At 39.4% G+C, this 22,146-nt stretch overlaps 1 protein-coding gene across 1 annotated transcript in view; it reads right to left on the bottom strand.

Moving 5' to 3' along the window:
- Nubpl (nucleotide binding protein like) overlaps positions 1-22,146 on the bottom strand; it is a 230,493-nt gene that overhangs the window by 36,815 nt on the left and 171,532 nt on the right. The window contains exon 8 of the mRNA XM_004661857.2: positions 4,642-4,727. Within this exon, the coding sequence (XP_004661914.2) occupies positions 4,642-4,727 (86 nt within the window). The remainder of the gene's footprint in view (positions 1-4,641; positions 4,728-22,146) is intronic.

Raw genomic sequence — 22,146 nt, 5'->3', positions numbered from 1 at the left:
AATCTTTTTCTTTTCTATTGAAATATTTGCCAGGTATTTCATCTAAAACAGTCTCACTGGAGGTTATTTCTGATGGATTTATAATTTTTGGTGGGATTGTATTGTCTTGATTTTTTGTGTTTCTTATATTATAATGTAGAGATTTTTGCATCCTGAGTTAATTTAGTGCTTGGGTTTTCTAATTATCTGTAGTGTTCTTAGCCGTGTAACTCCAACTCTATATATTTTCAGTGTAAGAGCTTAAGGCATCAAGTGTGTAGCCCTTATACTCCAAGAAAACAGCAGAACTGACCCTAGGTGATGAGTTTGCCTGCTATTCAAGTATTCTAGCAGTCTGGGGGGAGTTGTACTGGAGCTATTCAGCTGGTCCTGTTTGTGTTTTCCTTCAGCAGCTATTCATTTGGTCCCTGCTCTCTTCCCCTTCAGTTTTCTTGACTTTGTGAGGAGGCTGATGTGACGGGGAAATCCTGCCACCTTGTTTCTGCCCCTGCAGCTTTACGCAGGCTGGTGGTAGGCGGGCGGACTGGGGCTGCTGGTAACTCACCAGGATTGTAGCCAGTTTCCTCCTTTCTGGAAGATCTCTCTTGCTTCTCTGTTGTGGTTGAAAATAATTTCTACTCCTTCACTTTGGCAGAAGAGTGTATTTTGCTGATTTTCTGCTTATTTCCTTCCCTAGGCTGCTTTGGCATGGCTACTATGCTGTCATATTACCCAGAAGTGACCCAATCCATCTTTCTGTTTGAAATTAGTAAAGGAATTTCATCACAATACTTCATTTTCATAAGGTACACACACATCTGTCTCTGTTACATAAACTAACAATTATTGTTGAATTAAAATGAACTGATCTCTTGTGTAAGGAAGGAATAAAGGAATAGGTATTTGAGATATCTTTGAAGAGCTGAAGAGGTTCCTATGGAGGAAGGGGTAGACAGTGAGATCCTTGTGATGTCAATGGTTAGGGTTTTACAACAGCTACTTTCTCATTGCTGAGCAAAATATCTGGCCAGAAGCAGCTTATGGAAGCTCTCAGTCCAGAGGGTAGAGTCTATCATGGTGGGGAGGGGAAGGCATGGTAGACCCGAGTAGGAAATCTGTGTCATTTCATGACCTCAGCAAGTAGGAAGCAGAGAAAAGAGGAAGTGGATCTAGGTGGTAACACTGTAAGGCTCACCCTCAGTGATAATCTTCCTCAAGCAAGGCTTCACTTTCTAAAGGTTTCAAAACCTGCAAAAGTAGTGCTGATATGCTGGGGGACCAAATTAAACACATGAATCTGTGGGGCATTTGAGATCACATTCTGCTCTGTCTCCCATGGACTCTATGGCCACCTCATGATAGAAAATACAATCAGTCAACTTTAAAAGTCCTCATAATCTTTAATAGTCCCAACAGTCTCATCTGAGACTCAAGACCGTCTCTTAACTGTGAGTCTTGTAAAACACAAAATAAATTACATCTTTCCAACATATAATGGCACAGAATAAACATTTCCACTCTAGGCTCTAAATCAAGGTGCCTGAGATTCCCTTGGAAAAAGTAACAAAAAATGGGTTAAAATGACACTGCACACAAATTATTCATAATTAAAAATGCTTAAACCTGATTTTAATTTGTATTTTTTTTTTGAAAAGCAAGCTACCCACAAATCCTGAGACAGAAAAGGATTTGTTGTAGACTATATCATTTAAGGCAGAGGAAAGAAAATTTAATCCCTCATCTCTTCTCCTTTCCTAAACTATGTATTGATTTTTACAAAATCATTTAAATTAACTTCAGAATGTTCTGCAGACATGACTAAACTTGGTCCATACCAATGAATTCCAATGACATCATTGTTTCCATGGTAACTGATGCACTTCAAAAGAGGGAAAACAGAAAAAGACTGAAAACCAAGGAAAAGGGAATAAAGTGGAATAAACAAAGCGTAACATCTCCTTTGCATTTATGGAACAGTTTTTAATTTCAAACACTTTGCCATTACTTAAACTCTGAGGCTTTTTGAAAGCAGAGGGATCTCAAAAGTCATCAAATCCACTTCCCACTTGTCACTGAGGACCCTTTCCAATGTGGCTGCACCATGGTTGTTAAACTGCACAGAGAGCTCACTACTGGAAAGTTCTCATTTACTTGCAAGGGCTCCTAATCTTCCATGCTAATCTGCAGATTATAGGGATGATTAAGGCATGCTATCTGTTTTATATTTTTTTTGTGAATTAGAGAGCAAATAATTAAAATTAGGGTGAATACAAGGGCTGTCACAAAAATACATCAGCAAGCTATCTTAAATGCTAGAGAAAGAAACTATTAATTCTATCTTAGAACCAATCATGGATTTCACAGCACCAATGACTTTCATTTCTACTCCCTTTCAGCCCCAACACATCCATGACTATGTTCTGGACCTTGTCATGACCCAGAACTGTTCTAACTTTGCAAACTCAAACTCTAATGTCAATGGTATGATCCCAAACAGGTGTTTCGCTAATTAATCTGTGAGCCTTTTGCAGGCCAGCATCCTTCAACTGAAATGCTTCATGACATTTCCTTTTTCACATCTTCAATTTTTATCCCTCTGTGGTCCTAACCTAGCAATAGACTTAACCTGTGCTTAGTGACCAGCCCCTTTTCTTCTTTGCTACGGTCCATAAAACTCATTTTCCCTACTCTCTTAGACACTAGAGAAACATCTGTCTGAACAGATTGAGACTATGAACTTCATAATTTACAGGTCAGTAAGTGTCAAGGGTGTTAGATGAAAATAATATCTAAGCTGAAAGGCATAGATCTGAATTTAGCAGCCATGGCTGTTAGACTTTCAATAAACAAAGTCCATGCAGGGCCTGCTGCATTGCCATTGTTACCCCAAGTGACAGCACTTGCTGAAATGTTTGACGATACAAAAAAATGATGATTTCTCAAAGGAGGAAAGGGATAAATACTCTAAACCCTGCTCTTTAAAAAAAAAATTCCTCATAGATTTGATGTTTAGGAGTGAGCAAGACACACTTCCTACCTTTACCTTACTGAATGATAAGTTAAGCATTCACTTATATGCAGACAGACATTGAGGTGGTCTTAAACCAACAGCCCAATTACCAAATTTCTGCTAGAAAATATTATAAATTATTAATTCGCTGTCATCATTTCTGGTGGCTAACCATCTTTCTCTATCAATTTACACTTTCAATCTCATGTACCAGGCTACTCTACTTAGTGATCTATATAGGCATGACTTATATTTAGTTTATCCTGAAAGACATAATAATATAAAGTCACACTATTCAAAATACATTCTTCAGAGACAGTTTCTGTCCGGGGTGGCCATTTGGTTGTCACTGCTTTAAAATTTTTCCATGCTAATTTTCACAACACAGAATACTGGCTCTAAACTACTCCCTAATCTCAATTTAAGCTCTGCTAGTGCAAATAGCCTTAGGTTACTGGGAAGTAAGCCCACGGGCATCCTCCTCATTAGGCTCCTCAATTTTCACCAGAACCTGTTTTGCTAACCCTGAGCTCTATTGTCCAAGTATACTGCAGACCAGGGAGAAGTGGCATTGCAAGGAGCGGTACCTCAACCCCAGTGTATACCACCTTATATATAGTCTTCAAAGCTCCCGAGAGATTAACAGTTAAGAATAGTTCTTTGAACATTATTGAATATTATCCTGTGATAGGGTTTCTTGAGGAATTTGAGAAAAATTCTGAATTATTTCTACACCAAAACATACACACACAAATTTGTGGTAGGGGTATTAGGGGGGAGTCATGAGACCCCTGAAGCTAGTCCGTGGTCTGAAGCTTCAAAAGCATTGTTCTGTAAATTCTAAAATCTACCTGTGAAGTAAGCAAGGCCACTGGAGAGTCACATGGGTAGAAGCCTTTTTCTAACTGTCCTCTGGCACACTAGATTAGAAGAAAGACCTGTCTATTTATAGAGAAGCAAGTGAGGAGGCTATGTTCAACACATGCAGTCTCATCCTTAGGAGAAGCTAGTCTGTACGCCTTTGGCTCAGCCATACTGCCCAAGCATGCAGCCACATGGAAATGGATGGTGTCTTAACTGGCACCAGGCTTCTTTCCTATGGCTGCTAGAAAATTCATGGCATACTTAAGTTCCCTAAGGGCATTCAATTTGTTTGTTGATTTTACTTTTGGTTCCATCTGATCTTAATTATTCTTTGTCTATTTTTATTACATTCTTACATTGTTTCATTATGTCAACTTGCACAGAAAATCCTGAGATACTTCTAGAGGAATATAAGCTATGAAAAAGTTAAAACTGTACGAAACCAGAAGGAAAAGTCACCTTTTTAAATAATCTGCTTTGCCACAAGTAGTCCATAAGTCTATTTACCTAAATACTTCCTATAATACCCTTGTTACTTTGTCAGCAAGAGCTACAAGTATGTTGAGAAAAGTAGTACTTCAGAAAATTCATATTGAAATGTTGTTTCAGAATAATTCTTGATGAACATAGTGTTTAGAGATGTTTGTAACTATCTTTTATAGTAGCCATAAAGATGAATGAGAAATTTCATAAAGACTTGTACCAGGCTAAATTAAAACTTGGACTGTATTGGTTTACTGACTGGATTCCCCAGCTAGCAGAGGGAAAAGCTGCATATGCTTACGTACAGGCACATGGACTTTCCGAAACATCTCGGCACCCTTGTGAGCATCCATCAGCGCAATGTCCTGAGGCGTGGAGACGATCACAGCACCTGACCAAAAGATAAACAGAGGAAGCTACCTTGGGTCTGTGTGAAGAGATGACTTCCATTTGTTTTTGCATGTTCAAATAGACTATTATATTAATTAGACAATTAATTCATACAAGTAGACTATTATATTAATTAGACAATTAATTCATACAAGTTTTTCATAAACTAGTAAGAAAGATGAGGAAATTTAGACTTTGCTCTTGCCTACCCATGATTACTCCTAAAATCATACTGACTTGGGAGGAGATCAATGGAACCTACTTTCATTCTGACAATGTGCTGGTGAGACAGGTGCACCAGGCAGGCCTTACTTTCAAGTTAAGAGTCTACTTGGTAGACCAAAGAGAGCAAGGACTACAACACAAAGTGCTGAACAGTACATCAAAGGGAAACATAGGGAGTTACCGAGTTCTAACAGAGACAGGAAGGAAAGCTAAAGGAAAAAGTAATATAAGTGTTCTTTAAGAAGAAACATCAAAGGCCTGGTTATGATTGGTAAAAAATGGGAATTTCTTAAAATTTGTGGCTACTTCTAGATAACCCCAAACTAACATGAAAACAGATTACATGCTGGCCACCAACTTACAACTAAATACACAGAAAGATCACATTTCAGAACCCCCAAGTGACAGTGTTTGTTACAGCTGATGAGAACAGAGAAAGGATTAACAACAAATGACTAACACCACGTGAAGGTCAAATGATACTACCAGGTATTGTATGAAGGGATATGTGAAAGTCAGGCTAGAGAAAAGTGGTAGGAGAACCCAGCAATCACAGAGCACAGGGTAATATTGGCATGCCAGACTAACAGAACCAAACAAATCCTGTGCAGCAACTTACGCTAAGCTATAAATTCTTGAATTAGCTTTTCATTTCAGTCATAAAACTTCATTGTTCACACTAATTTAATTAAATTTTATAAGTTTGGGTTACTTATTTGCTTAAACTTTGGGAGAAAGGGGTTTTTTGAGGTTTTTTTTTTTTTTTTTTTGAGGTAGGGTCTCAATGTAGCTCAGGCTGACCTGGAACTCACTCTAGTCTCAGGGAGGCCTCAAGCTTATGGCGATCCTACCTCTGCCTCCCAAGTGTTGGGATTAAAGGCGTGCGCCCGGTAGAATTTGTTTATTTGAGACATGGTCTCACTCTTCAGCCTGGGCTGTCTTAAATTTGTGACATAGACCAAGCTGGCCCCAAACTCACAGCAGTTCATTTGCCTCATCCTCCTAAGAGCTAGGATTATAAGGCTGAGCTACGATGCTCAGCTTTACTTGCCTAACTTTTTTTTTTTTCCCCAGGTAGGGTCCTGCTCCAGCACAGGCATAGCTGGAAGTCAATATCAGTCTCAGAACGGCCTTGAACTCACAGTAATCCTCCTACCTCTGCCTCCTGAGTGCTGAGATTAAGGTGTGTACCACCATGTTCGACTCTAACTTTTGAACTATAGAAGAGCTATAAACTTAGGGACTTTTTTCTTTTATTTGATAGAGAAGGCAGGGGGGTTGGGGGGGGGAAGAATGGGTACACCAGGTCCTCCAGCCACTGCAGACAAACTTCAGATGTGTGCACCCCCTTGTGCATCTGGTTAACATGGGTCCTGGGGAATTGAATCTGGGTCCTTTGGCTTTGCAGGCAAACTCTTTAACCGCTAAGCCATCCCTCCAGCCCAGGTTAGGGTCTTTTTAAGTATTCAGTTAAGAACTTTAGAAGGAGAGTTTGTGTCTATTATGCACATGTGAGATACAGCAGTATTAGAATTCCAACACAAAGGATTCATATTTGATTCTACAGCTGACTTCTGTGTGCCAAGGTAATAGCTCAATCTATCTAGAGTTCAGTCTCTACATCTACAAAATGGTACAGACATACTTAGTCTTTATGGCTGTGAGGGAGGGTACAGTTAGGGTGACTGGACCTAAAGGTAAAAAAGGCAAGAAGTTTGCACTTCCTAGAAATCAAAGATGATCTGACTTCTTGTCTCATGCTTAGTTCCCTAGACCTGTTTCTCCACAAACAACCAGGACCCATCCTGAGAAGGAGGTCTTTCACAGGATTTAAACATTGTGGTTGATCAAGTTCAGCCACCAGAACTTGGTGTCAGGGCTAGCCTCTTCCTGAGACAGCCCCTAGCCCTAACCAACCAGTTGTTCCTCTGGTTCATCTGTGCCAGAAGACAGCCCACTACCATAAAGTAATAAATATCTTTGCAAGGGAGGGCAGGCCTTCTGACCACTTGGTAACTTCCAGCTATGAGTTTTTCTCTCAGCAGGGCCCAGGCTCAGCTGAGTTAAGCCAAGGGGAGGGACCCTCTAGCCCTTACTCTCCACATGGGTTCTTTATCCCCTCAAACTCCCCACATGGCAGGAGCCCCTTGAACTTTCTTTTCTTTGTTTTCTTTCTGTGGTTTTCTCAGGCCCTCTACACGGGCTCTCTAGGCATGTGGGTGTCTTTCTTTGGCTCGGTACTTCCCTCAATAAATATAATCATTTAATAATTATCCTTATCAGCCTTTTTTTTATTCAATTCTTTGATTAAAATTAGAAATGAGGGCAGGAGGGATGGCTTACCACTTGAGGCATTTGCCTGCAAAGCCAAAGGACCCAGGTTCAATTCCCCAGGACCCACGTTAGCCAAATGCACAAGGGAATGCATGCATCTGGAGTTCATTTGCAGCATCTGGAGGCCCTGGTGTGCCCATTCTCTTTCTCCCTCTTACTCAGTCAAATAAATAAGTAAATAAGGGCTGGAGAGATGGCTTAGCAGTTAAGCACTTGCCTGTGAAGCCTAAGGACCCTGATTCGAGGTTCGGTTCCCCAGGTCCCACATTAGCCAGATGCATAAGGGGGCGCACGCGTCTGGAGTTCGTTTGCAGAGGCTGGAAGCCCTGGCGCGCCCATTCTCTCTCCTCTCTCCCTTTATCTGTCTTTCTCTCTGTGTCTGTTGCTCTCAAATAAATAAATAATTTAAAAAAAATAAGTAAATAAATAAAAATAAAATATTTTTAAAAAAAACTAGGAATGAACCTAGGGTTTGGGGTTCAAGGACTTCCCTGGGCCCCTAATACCCCATTACAGTTTAAATAATAAAATTCTGAGCATAGATATTTGCTGTGATACCTTTACTCAATAAATGACAGCTATTGTCAATAATACCATAACCACTATTAAGCTCATTATTATTATATAAGTAAAATCCTTAGAGCCAGGTGTGGTGGTGCATGTCTTTAATCCCAGCACTCGGGAGGCAGAGGTAGGAGGATCACCATGAGTTCGAGGCCAGCCTGGGATTAGCGTAAATTCCAGGTCAGCATGGACTAGCATGACACCCTACCTACATAAATGGGTTGAAGGACACAAATCACATGATCATCTCATTAGATGCAGAGAAAGCATTTGACAAAATCCAACATCCCTTTATGATAAAAGTCCTACAGAGACTGGGAATAGAAGGAACATATCTCAATATAATAAAGGCGATTTATGACAAGCCTACAGCCAATATATTACTAAATGGGGAAAAACTGGAAGCTTTTCCACTAAAATCAGGAACAAGACAAGGGTGTCCCCTGTCCCCACTTTTATTTAATATAGTTTTGGAAGTCTTAGCCATAGCAATAAGGCAAGAGACACACATAAAAGGGATACAAATTGGTAAGGAAGAGATTAAGTTATCATTATTTGCAGATGACATGATTGTATACATAAAGGACCCTAAAGACTCTACTAGCAAGCTGTTAGAGCTGATCAAAACCTACAGCAATGTAGCAGGATACAAAATAAATACACAGAAATCAGTAGCCTTCATATATGCTAACAACAAACACACAGAGGATGAAATCAGAGAATCACTCCCATTCACAATTGCATCAAAAAAAATCAAGCACCTTGGAATAAACCTAACCAAGGAAGTAAAGAATCTCTACAATGAGAACTTTAAAACACTCAAGCGAGAAATTGCAGAAGACACTAGAAAGTGGAGAAACATCCCTTGTTCCTGGATTAGAAGAATCAATATTGTGAAAATGGCAATCTTACCTAAAGCAATCTACACATTTAATGCAATCCCTATCAAAATTCCAAAGGCTTTCTTCATGGAAATAGAAAAAACAATCCAAAAATTCATTTGGAATCACAAAAAACCTCGAATATCTAAAATAATACTGAGCAACAAAAATGAGGCTGGTGGTATCACCATACCTGATTTTAACCTATACTACAGAGCCATAGTAACAAAAACAGCATGGTACTGGCACAAAAACAGACATGTAGATCAGTGGAACACAATAGAGGACCCAGATGTAAGCCCAAGTAGCTATAGCCACCTGATATTCGATAAAAATGCCAAAAATACTCATTGGAGAAGAGACAGCCTCTTCAGCAAATGGTGTTTTGAAAACTGGATATATATCTGCAGAAGGATGAAAATAGATTCTTCTCTCTCGCCATGCACAAGAATTAAGTCCAAATGGATTAAAGACCTTAACATCAGACCGGAAACTCTGAAACTGCTAGAGGAAAAAGTAGGGGAAACCCTTCAACATATTGGTCTTGGCAAAGACTTTCTGAATACAACCCCAATTGCTCAGGCAATAAAACCACAGATTAACCACTGGGATCTCATGAAATTACAAAGATTTTGCACTGCAAAGGACACAGTGAAAAAAGCAAAGAGGCAACCTACAGAATGGGAAAAAATCTTCGCCAGCTATATATCTGATAGAGGATTAATATCTAGGATATACAAAGAACTCAAAAAGTTAAATAATAAGGAATCAAACAAGCCAATCAAAAAATGGGCTATGGGGCTAAATAGAGAGTTCTCAAAGGAAGAAATACGAATGGCATATAAGCACCTAAAAAAATGTTCTACGTCACTAGTTATCAGGGAAATGCAGATTAAAACTACATTGAGATTCCATCTCACTCCTGCCAGATTGGCCACCATCATGAAAACAAATGATCATAAATGTTGGCGGGGATGTGGAAAAAAAGGAACCCTTCTACACTGCTGGTGGGAAATCAATCTGGTCCAGCCATTGTGGAAAACAGTGTGGAGGTTCCTAAAACAGCTAGAGATTGATCTACCATATGACCCAGCTATAGCACTCCTAGGCATATATCCAAAGGACTCATCTCATTTCCTTAGAAGTACATGCTCAACCATGTTTATTGCTGCTCAATTTATAATAGTTGGGAAATGGAACCAGCCTAGATGTCCCTCAACAGATGAGTGGATAATGAAGATGTGGCACATTTATACAATGGAGTTCTACTCAGCGGTAAAGAAAAATGAAGTTATGAAATTTGCAGAAAAATGGATGGACCTGGAAAGGATTATACTAAGTGAGGTAACCCAGGCCCAGAAAGCCAAGCACCACATGTTTTCTCTCATATGTGGATCCTAGCTACAGATGATTGGGCTTCTGTGTGAGAATGAAAATACTTAGTAGCAGAGGCCAGTAAGTTAAAAAGGAGACATAAAGGGTAGAGAAAGGAAGGGAGGAGGATACTTAATAGGTTGATATTGTATATATGTAAGTACAATGATTGTGATGGGGAGGTAATATGATGGAGAATGGAATTTCAAATGGGAAAGTGTGGGGGTGGGGAGGGAGGGAATTACCATGGGATATATTTTATAATCATGGAAAATGTTAATAAAAATTAAAAAAAAAATCCTTAGGAATTGCTGAGAAGGCCTTTTTCCTAAATGCTATTAGGCAGCTCACCCCCCTTTAAAAAATGTCCACAAACTGCTTCATCTTTCTATGTTGATTTTCTCTAAAAGTCATCAAAAATTAGTCAATAGTTTCCTTTGTTTTAAACAATGATGGGAATCTTATCTGTGTAAAAATTATATTTTGCAGATCCAAAGTATTTCTGCAATTTGCCATGTCTAGAATCTGTTATTAATGTGTTTTCATATACAGCCACTTGGAAGGAATCTAATTCCAGTTCTGACACTATCTAGCTGTCACTACTCTGGGGAATGTAACTCAGAATCACTGTGGGTTTCAGTGTCTTTTGTCATAAAATCAGTGCAAAACTAGACAGACAGTCCCAAGTTCTCTTCTAGCATTCTCTTGTAACCATAAATACTTGTAAAGCCAGCCCTCTAACTCACTGCCCGGAGAATAGGTCTATGTGGAAGAACTGCCCCTCAGCCTCAGGGCCATTCTCTTCACATATAAACAGGGAAGCTTCTTGCTTCCTCCAAATCTACTAACCTCCATACCAGTATGCAGGGAGTTCTCTACTGCATTATCTAAAATGTTCTCAGATCATTTAGATGACATGTTCTTGCCTACCAATAGTAGCATCACATTGCAGTATAGCTTCATGTGCTTTATGGCTTGAATGTGGTTTGTCCCCCACAGCTCACTGGTTGGAGGCTGTTTCTCAGTGTAGTGGTGTTGAGATGACAGAATCTTTAGGAGGTAGAGCCTGGTAGGAGGGAACTGTGCCCAGAAGAGATGAAGGAAGCTCTTATGGACCCCAGTTAGCTCTGCAAAGTAATTCTTATAAAAGAGAGAGCCTGACCCCAGATGTCTCTGATTCCTATCTGGCCATATAATCCCTCCTTTTGCACAATTGCCTACCATGATGCCTTCTACACAAACGGGCATCCTCACCAGCCACCAAGCTAAGTTTGGACTTTTGGATTCTGAGATCATGAACTTAACTTCTTTAAAGAGAAATCTATTTTATTTTATTTATTTGAGAATAAGAGAAAGTATCAGATAAAGAAATGGGCACACCAGGGCCTTCAACTACTGCAAATGAATTCAAGACACATGCGCCACCGTGTGCTTCTGGCTTATGTAGGAGTTGAGGAATTGCACCTGGGTCCTTTGGCTTTGTAGGCAAATGCCTCAACCACTAAGCCATCTCTCCAGCCCCTTAACTTCTTTCTAAAACGAAGTATCTAGCATAACAGACTTTTACAGCTATGGAAGCAGTTAAATATAATAGCAGTTGTATTTATTTTTATCTTTTTATCAAACAAAAATGATCACACAATACCTTTCACAAAATAGACAACAAAAGACTGATGATCTAAACAACTTTCTGTATTTCAGATTTTGTCTACATGCAAAACTAAAGTTTCATAACTTTAGAAGCTCTGGATGGCTCACTCAATAGATTCAACACTTTTATAAACTAAACCTATCTGCACTGGCTATATGTAACTCAAAGAGTTAATTCATTTACAAAAAGTATATAGCTGGGCATGGTAGCTCACGCCTTTAATCTCAGCACTTGGAAGGCAGAGGTAGGAGGATCACTGTGAGTTTGAGGCCACCCTTGAACTACATAGTGAATTCCAGGTCAGCCTGGGCTAGAGGGAGATCCTACCTCAGAAAAAAAAAATGTAAATGTGATATAAAAATGTTCAGTGACATTACTTTTATAGCCAGAAGTTCCTAAAGAGAGGGATAAAAGTTATTTAGTCCTAAAATAGTATCAAAAACACTCATTCCCTTATTTATTTTTAAAATATTTTATTTATTTACTTGAGACTGAGAGAGAGAATGGACATACCAGGGCCTTGTACCACCACAAATGAACTCCAGATGCATGTGCTACTTTGTGTATCTGGCTTTACGTGGGTATTGGGGTAGCAGGGCCGTCTGGCTTTGCAAGTAAGCACTTTGACTGCTGAGCTCTCTCTCCAGCCCTTTTTTAATTTATGTGCATGTGAAGGTCAGAGGACAACCTCAGAGTGCTTGTCCTCTCATCCCATCTTTTGGAGACCCATTCTCTTGTTTTGCTGCAGGTGCACCAGTCTAGCTGGTCCATGAATTTATGGATTTTCCTAGCTTTGCCTCCCATTGTTACAGGTGTGTTGGGATCACAAATGTCTGTGACACTATGTGTCTGGGTTTATATGGGCGTTGGGAGCTCAAAGTCAGGCTGACAGTCTTGCAAACAAGCACCTTTAACTACTGAGCCATTTCCCAACCCTGCAGACATCTCTTCTATCGAGTTTCTTTGTAGTCTTCTGACTCTTCAGTGTATCATTCAAACACCAGTCAATAACTTTCTGATAAGGATAGCAATCACCTTTAATGGCCTACCAAATGCTCCTGTCACGTGTACACATTTCATTGGAACTACCAGCCACATTTATACAAAGTACTTTGGTGTAAGACTTTTTTTGCATTAAAACAGATGTTGTTATTCAATGATTAAACCCTTAATCCTTAGTCTTTGGGACACTGTCCTGGTCCACAAACAGGCATATCCATCCCCTTTTGTTTTTCCAAAATTTAGTATTTCATATAAGTAATCATTACAAACAGTCCCATGATACTAGTTAGAATTTATGAGGAAGAAATAAAAAAAAAGCATCAATGAACAAATAAAAGTTCCAACATGGGCTGGAGAAGGTGGTTAAGGTTGTCTTCAGAGCACCTAAGTACATGAGTTTGATTCCCCATATCCACATAAAGCCAGATACACAAAGCAGCACACACATCTGGAGTTTGTTTACAGTGGCTGGAGGCCTTGATATGCCCATTTTCTCTGTTCTTTTTTTCTCTCTCTCTGCTTGAAAATAAATAAATACTTCCAGTAAAATTATATTTTGCCCTGATCTGGGTTCCTTGTGCTGGACGGTGTTCAGGCAGGTGCAGCAGTATGGAGAAAGTAGGCCAGACCCTTGTTTCCCTGCTCCTCTCATTCCCTGGTCCAGGTTCCCTGCACGAGATGGTGTGCAGGCAGACATGGTGGCCTGGAGCGAGTAGGCCAGACCCCTATTTACTTGCTCCTCCCAGCTCCCTGGTCCAGGTTCCCTACACAGGAGGGCACACAGGTGGGCATGGAGTGAGCAGGCCAGACCCCTGTTTCCCTACTCCTGCCAGCTCCCTGGCTCCAGTACAGGAGAGTGCTTGGGCAGGCACGGCGTGGAGTGAGTAGGCCAGATCCCTGCTTCCCAGCTCCTCCCAGCTCCGAGTCCCAGTTCCCTGCGCAGGACTGTGTGGGGGCAGGAACAGGTATGCAGGCAAGCTTGGAGTGAGCAGGCCTGATCCCTGTTTCTGGCTCCTCCCAGCTCCCTGGTCCAGGTACCCTGCGTGGGAGAATGTGCAGGCAGGCATAGCAAGGAGTGAGTAGGCCAGAACCCTTTTCCTTGGCTCCTCCCAGTCCCTTGGTCCTGGCAGACCCATTGTGCAGATCTGGTCCCTGTGTGGGCTGTGATTCAGGCCTTTTGGTCTAGTATACTGCCTGGCCACTAGGTACCAACATCCCTATTCTTCTGAGTCAGAGAGTGCATGGGCCAAAGGACAAAAACTTGCTTCCTCCTCAATAAAATAAAGAATCTCCCTAAAATAGGTAGACAGCAAGGCAAAAAGTGCCAATGACAGTCAGAAAACTGAGAGATCTCCACCAAGGATGCCTAGTCCTACAATGGAAGTCTCCATGAAATCGTAGAGAAATCAACAGAAATTCAATCCCAAAATGAAAACACAACAACCAATGAGATCCTTATCAAAAGAATTGCTGAAATTGAAGCAAACCATCAAAGAACCAATAATTATATCAATGAAATTGAACAGAATCATCTCTTAGAGTGTTCAGCTTTTGACAATAGGCTTAACTTGATTGAAGAATTGAAGAAAACGTTAGAACCCTCAATAGAGTTATGAGCAAATTGAAGGTGAGTAAATAAATGAAAGATCTCAACAACCAGTTGATTGAGCTTAATGAAGATTTGGTCAAATGCAAGAATGAATTCCAGAAATCATCAAGAAAATCAGAACTTGAATTGAAATTGTACTCAAACAAGAGATGGATACAATAAAACATAACACAACAGAAAACAAAAATCAGATAGAAATTATAAAAACCTCCCTATAACCCTTCACCAAAAGAGTTAATTATGTGGGAGACAGAACCTCTGACTTGGAAGACAATGCAGAAGAAACTGATCAGGAGGCCAAACATTTCACTAAGTTCAACTCTCTCTGCCTCTTTCTCTGTCGCTCTCAAATAAATAATCAAGTAAACAGAATACAAGGGAACTGTGGGACACCCTAAAATGATCAAATATCTGGATCATGGGTATACCAGAAGGAGAGGAAATCCAGTCCAGAGGCATCCAGAACATATTAAACAAAATTATTGAAGAAAATTTTCTGAAATTCGCAAAAGAGAAGCCCATCCAGATACAAGAAGCCCACAGAACACCAAACAGACAGGACCAAAGAAGAAACTCTCCAAAGCACATCATAGTTAAAACTCTTAACAGTGAAAATAAAGAAAGTATTAAAAAGCAGCAAGAGAGAAACAACTCACAACTTATAAAGGCAATCCCATCAGGATCACATCAGATTTCTCAGTGGAAACCCTGAAAGCCAGAAGGGCCTGCAATGGAACACTTCAAAGTCTAAAAAACTATGGCTTCCAACCCAAGCCACTCCACCCAGTAAAAGTATCCCTCATAATAGATGGTGAAAGGAAAACTTTCATGATAAAAATCAACTCTATGATTATATGGACACAAAGCCAAACCTACAGAGAATACTTGAGGGAATACTCCACACAGAACAGTCAAACAACCTATCTCAAGAGCCAATAAGATGATCACAATAACCAAAACAGACCAGGCTCAACATAGTACAAAACACAAGAAAGCACCAAACCCCATAAAACACCTCATCACAGCAGGGATTAACTCAAACCTCACAGTAATAATCTTAAATATTAATGGTCTTAACTCAGCCATCAAAAGACACAGGCTATCAGGATGGATCAAAAAAACTGGACCCTTCTATTTGCTGTTTTCAAAAAACCTATCTCACCACTAAATATAGACACCTCCTCAGGGTGAAAGGATGGAAAATCATATTTGAAGCAAATACAAATAAAAACCAAGCAGGTGTTGCTATATATTAATATCTGATCAAATAGATCTGAAACCCAAAGTAATCAAAAAGGACAAAGAAGGCCATTTCTTACTCATCAGAGGTATGACCCAACATGAGCACAACACAATCATAAAGTGTGCCAAACACAGGGGCACCACAGTTTATAAAACAAAATCTACTAGACAATAAAACAGAAATAAACGGCAACACCAACATAGTCAGAGACTTCAATACTGCAGTATTATCAATAGACAGAGGGAAATAACAGAACTCAACAATATCAATGATCAACTAGACCTAACAGGCATCTACAAAACTTTCTACCCCAATTCTACAGAATACACATTCTTCTCAGAGCCCATGAAACCTTCTCCAAAGCTGACCATATATTAGGTCATAAAGCATGCCTCCATGAAGTCAGGAAAATTGAAATAACTTTTTGCAACATGTCAGAGGACAATACTTTCAAACTAGAAATTAAAAACAAGAGATATATCAAGAACTCCACCAGCTCCTAAGACTAAATAACACACTTTTAAACAATGAATAGATAGATGGTGGAAGAAATCAAAAAAGAAATTTTAAAATTCCTAGAATTGATGACAATGAAAACACAACCTAACAACAGTTATGGGAGACAATGAAGGCAGTCATAAGGGGAAAATTCATGTGCTAAATGTCTTCATTACAAAGACAGATCCCAAATTAATAACCTCACTGTCCACCTAAGGGCACTGGAGAAATAAGAAGAATCCAACCCAAACAGCTCCAGATGGAAAACATAAATAAAATTAGACCAGAAATTAATTAATTGGAAACTAAGAAAACAATTTTAAAAATCAATGAAACTAAGAGCTGGCTCTTTGGGGGAAAAAACCCACAGCCAATTTGATTAAAAAAAAAAATGGAAAAACAAACAAACAAAAAACCAAGAAGTCTCAAATTAACACAATCAGAAATAAAAAAAAAAAAGGAGAGATCACAACAGACATCAATGAAATTGTAATAGTCATCAGGGCATACTGTCAAAACCTCTACTCCACAAAATTGAATAATATGGAAAAAAATGGATAAATTCCTAGACACATAACACCTACCACCACTAAATTCAGAGCAGATTAATCTCCTAAGTATACCTATCACATCCATGGCAATTGAAAAGGTACTCAAAACTCTCCCCCAAAAGAAATGTCCAGTACCAGATGGCTTCTCAGCCAACTTCTATCAAACCTTCGTTGAAGAACTGAAACCAATTTTTCTTAAACTGTTTCACTTAATCAGAGTCCATGGAATGCTCCCCAACTCCTTTAATGAAGCTAGCATCACCCTAATACCAAAACCAGACAGAAATGAAACAACAAGAGAAAACTATAGGCCTATATCCCTGCTGAACTTAGATGAAAAGATCCTGAACAAAATCCTTGCAAACTAAGTACAACAACACAACAAAAGCATTATCCACCTAATGTAGGCTTCATCCCAGGGATGCAGAGATTGTTCAACATACAGAAATTGGTCAACATAATATACCACACAAATAAACAACCTTCAGAACCATATGATTATCTCAGTTGATGCAGAGAAGGCCTTTGACAAAATACAAAACCACTTCATGATCAAAACATTGGAAAGAATAGGCATGGATAGTTTATATCTCCACACAATAAAGGCTCTACATAAAGCACCTAAAGCCCAAATAATATTTAACAGGGAGAGACTCAAGGAGTTTCCACTGAGATCTAGAATAAGAGAAATGGATAAATGGTGTCCACTCTCACCACTGTTCTTCAACACAGCACTAGAAGTAGTACTAGCCCAAGCAATAATACAAACAAGAAATAAAAGGGATTCAAGTTGGAAAGGAAAAAGTCAAGTTAGCCCTTATTTTCAGATGACATTTTCCTGTACATAAGTGACCCTCTCCATCTGAGAGCTTCTAAAGGTGACTAATTCTTTTAGTAAAATGGCAGGATACAAAATCAATGCACACACACACAAAAAAAAGCCAGCTAGAAAAATCAGTAGATTTTTCTATACACAAAGGACAAATATACAGAGAAAGACATCAGTGAGACTGCCCCATTTTCAATAAAAACAAACAATTAAATATCTTGGAATAACACTAACAAAGGATGTGAAAGACTTATATAATGAAAACATTTTTAAAAAGCTCAAAGAAATTGAGAAGGACTTGAGAAGATGGAAGACCCCCTCTCCCCATGCTCCTGGGTAGGTAGAATTAATATTGTGAAAATGGCAATTCTACCAAAAGCAATATACTAATTTAATGCAATACCAATAAAAATACCAGCATCATTCTTCACAGAGATAGAAAACATGATCTTAAATGAAATGGCAGCAGGCCTTGAATAACCAAACATAGCCTCGGGAAAAATTAAAAAAAAAAACAAACACCTCTGGAGGTATCGCCATACCTGATCTAAAGATATATTACAAATCCATAGTAACAAAAACATAGTAATATCTGATACTGACATAAAAACAGAAACAGGGACCAATGGAACAGAATTAAAGACCCAGACCTTAGGTCAAGTAACTACAGCTACTTTGATCTTTGACAAAGGTGCCAATAATGTAGACTGGAGAAAAGACAGCATCTTCATGGTGTTGGACAAATTGGATGACTATATGTAGAAAAATGAAATTAGACCCACTCATTTTCCTATACATAAAAAACAAGTCTAAATGGATTAAAGACCTCAGTATAAGACCTGAAACTCTTCAACTACTGGACGGAAAAATAGGAGGCATGCTCTGTGATATAGGACTGGGAAAAGACTTCCTGAACAAAACCCCAGTAGCCCAGGAAATTAAACAAGCACTCAGCCAATGGGATCTCATGAAGCTAAAAAGCTTTTGTGCAGACAAACATATCATAAGCAGAAACAATAGATTACCCACAGAATGGGAGAAAATCTTTGCCAGCTATACCACAGACAGAAGCCTAATATCTAGAATCTACAAAGAATTCAAAAAAAAAAAAATACTAAACAATAAAAAAGAAAAAATCAAACAATCCACTCCAAAAGTGGGGCAGAGAACTGAATAGGGAGTTCTCAGAGGAAGAATTACAAATGGCTAACACACACTTAAGAAAATGTTCAACATCCCTAACCATTAGGGAAACGCAAATTAAAACAACTGTGAGATTCCACCTTATCCCAGTAATGATAACAAACATTAAAAAATCAAATGTTGGTGAGGCTTTAAGTAGGAATGTAAGCTGGTACAAGCACTATGGAAATCCATATGGAGACTCCTGAAAAGGATGAATATAGAGTTACCAACAGATCCTGTTATTCTCTTGCTGGGCATTTACCCTAAAAACTCCACACCTCAGTTCAGAGATATTTGCTCAATTATGTTTATAGCTGCCCAATTCATAATAGCTAAGAATTGGAATTAACCCAGATGCCCATCATTGGATGAACAGATAGCCAAGATGTGGTATATCTACAAGATGGAATTCTTTTCAGTAGTAAGAAAAATGACACAATGCAATTTGTAGAAAAATGGTTTAACTTAGAACAGATCATACTAAGCGAACTCACACAATCACAAAAAAGCAATCATTGCATGGTCTCACTCATATGGGGTTCCTAACCTGGATCAGCCCAAGTTGCTAACATATCTCAACAGCATCTCCAGGCTTAGAAAATAGGGAGGGTAGGGCTTGGGGGAAGGATGGAGGGGACAGAAAACTGAACCCAAATTGAACTGGTACCATAGAATCTTAGATTGTGGAAGGCAGCCTAAAAGGTTGAACCCTCAACAGGACCTTATGGGGAGCACCTGAATCAAAGGGCTCTGGAAGGTGAGATGGAGCTTAACCTTAAATTTCTCTTGTTTCTCTCGTTTTTCTGTCTTTTTCTTTTTTCTTTTCCCTTGGTGCTGGCCTGTCCCTCTACCATGATGTGGTTGACATCCACAATGAGCTGTTGATCAGAGAGACCTACAAGTTTTCCCAAAACATAAGACAGACTCCTGTCAGAGCACCTGATTACTCACCAGAGGTTAATGGTAAGAGCCTACTTCTGAAGACACCATATGCTGTTGGCACAGACCATGGAGAAACCTGGCTGGAATCTGGAAGGCAGACAGTCCCCAGACGCTTAGCCCATCTAGTACTAAAACATGCTACATGAGCTACTTGGGGAAAGTGGCCAACATCTGTCTGAGCAACTCAAAGTCTAAGTTACTCAGAAGCAAACAACCTGATGTGATGCTCACATAAGTGCAATAGTGGCACACAGCCATGGTGGATAACCAACTGCTCTTGGATTGGCTAATGGATCCACTCAGTGGAACGGAAACCATATCTAGAACTGGGAACCAAGTCAGAATCATATCCAGATAATGATTTTGCTTCCCAATGCCAAGCTCCCACTATTCTTGGGCTATAAAGGTCTACACTCTTTAAATTCTCCCTAAATTAGGAATGGTTACCCCTTTTAACCAGTGCTGACTTCTCTTTCCATTGGAGAATCTGCTTCTGTTTTACAGATGGAAGTGGGACCTGAGGAGATAAATGACTCAGTGCACTTCTCCCTGGCCAGAGCTGAAACCACAGAGGAACTGGGGAAATAAGCAAGAGTGCTGTTTTCTCAGTGAACCTGATATCAGCACAAGGGTGAAGGAGATAGACACTGAGGACACTCAACATGTACCAAAGCAGAGATCCAGAGGCTCTTAAGAGCACATCACTGAACTAGACTTAAAATGCAGCCAACATGGCTCAGGGAATTTTGTGGAAGAGGGGGCGGAAAGATTGTTAGAGCCACACTTGGGAAATTATGCACAGAGACATTGCCTCTCCCCCATAACTGGCTGCTGCCCCCACAATGCATGACCCACAATCCCCATGGGGTTGACCTGCATCCCCAAGGAGAAGGGCTTCTTCAGAAAAGGGGCAGAGGGAGTGATGTCCACTCTCTGCTCATGCCGTCATTTTCCCTGCCATCGTGGAGCGTCCCTTCAAGTCTGTAAGCCAAAATAAACCCTTTCTTCCCAATAAAAAAAAAAAAAAAAAAAAAAAAGAGGGCAGGAGTGAGGGAAAGGATGGTACCAACTTGTATTGTTTATATACTAAGTATGTAAAATCTAATAAAAATATCTATATATCTAATAAAAGTAAATTTTAAAAATTATATTTAATCTTTAATCAATCATCCAAAAATTTAAAACTATGTAATTTTTTTGAAGTATATTTCACAGCTTTAAATATGGTGTCTAAAATCTGGTGTTACATTTTTATCTTTTTGGCTCTTGACTTTCTACTTTGTAATTTTTAATTTTTCCATGACATAACACATAAACCAAAATGAACTATTCTAGAATTTTCTCCCATGGTATACATGATTAATTATGTCACTTCAGTCCTGTAATAGAGGGTTTGTTAGAAAACTTGTGCTCCCTCTACTGACCATAAGGAAATGCCTGCAGTAGCAAGAGTGTTTATTTAGTTTGCAATAAAAATTATTTGGGGGGAGGAGGATTAATGGCTATTTCAAGAACCTCATCCAGAATTCCCTAGTTATTTTCTCAGGTAAATATCCAAGTCTAAATAATTACATACTGTTGTTTAAATATAGTTTTCAACTTGTAATCTTTCTAAAAGTCTTCTGATCAGCTGAGATTTACTATCAAAGGTTAATTATCTGGCAGATTCTAACAAGTATGTAAACATCTTGCAAAATAATTATTTAGAGTATTGTCTTGTTAATTCTCTTGACTATTAAGAGGAAAATATATAACTGCTTATCTGGATTTGGGTCAGAGTTCAGAGTAGTTAAACATTTAAAACTAATTATTCCAGATGTTAGGCTGATCATAATTACAACAATGTGGAACTACTCAACCATGCATTCTAGCCTCCAGGGCATAGATTGTATCTAATTCCTATGCTTGATGGAGAGTGTCAGCACTGGAACCTCATAAACATGCATAAGCAAACCTGCTCAGAATCACACCTGGAAGAATCATGTTGTACCTCATAACCATGGAGCACTTTCACGTAAAGCCAACCAAGATATCAGATGCTATTCTTTCTTTTATTTTTTTTGAGGACAGCCCAACAGACTAACCCCCCCGTTTTAATGAGAGAAAGAGAGAGAGAGAGAGAGAGAGAGAGAGAGAGAGAGAGAGAGAGAGAGAGAGGGGGAGAGGGAGAGAGAGAACTGGTGCACCAGGGCCTCCAGTCACTGCAATCGAACTCGAGATGCATACACCCCCTTGTATGTATGTGTAACATTGCATGCTTGCATCACTGCATCTGGTTTACATGGGATGTGGAAAGTCAAACATGGGTCCTTAGGCTTTGCAGGCAAGTTCTTAAACTGCTAAGCCATCTCACCAGCCCTCAGCTGCTATTCTTAATGTTCATAGATCTCTTAATATTTAGTGCTACTCATGTTCCTTAGACACACTTACTGCAAAAGAATATAATCAGACACAGGATGGAGCTTGGGGGCAAAAGTATGTGTTTAGCATGCACTAGGGTTTGAACCCCAGCATCACAAACAAAAAAAAGTT

This window comes from Jaculus jaculus, chromosome 7, assembly GCF_020740685.1.
Source record: "Jaculus jaculus isolate mJacJac1 chromosome 7, mJacJac1.mat.Y.cur, whole genome shotgun sequence".
NCBI lineage: Eukaryota > Metazoa > Chordata > Mammalia > Rodentia > Dipodidae > Jaculus > Jaculus jaculus.
The sequence above is the reverse complement of the archived record's forward strand: the minus strand, read 5'-3'. Positions and strand labels throughout refer to the sequence as shown.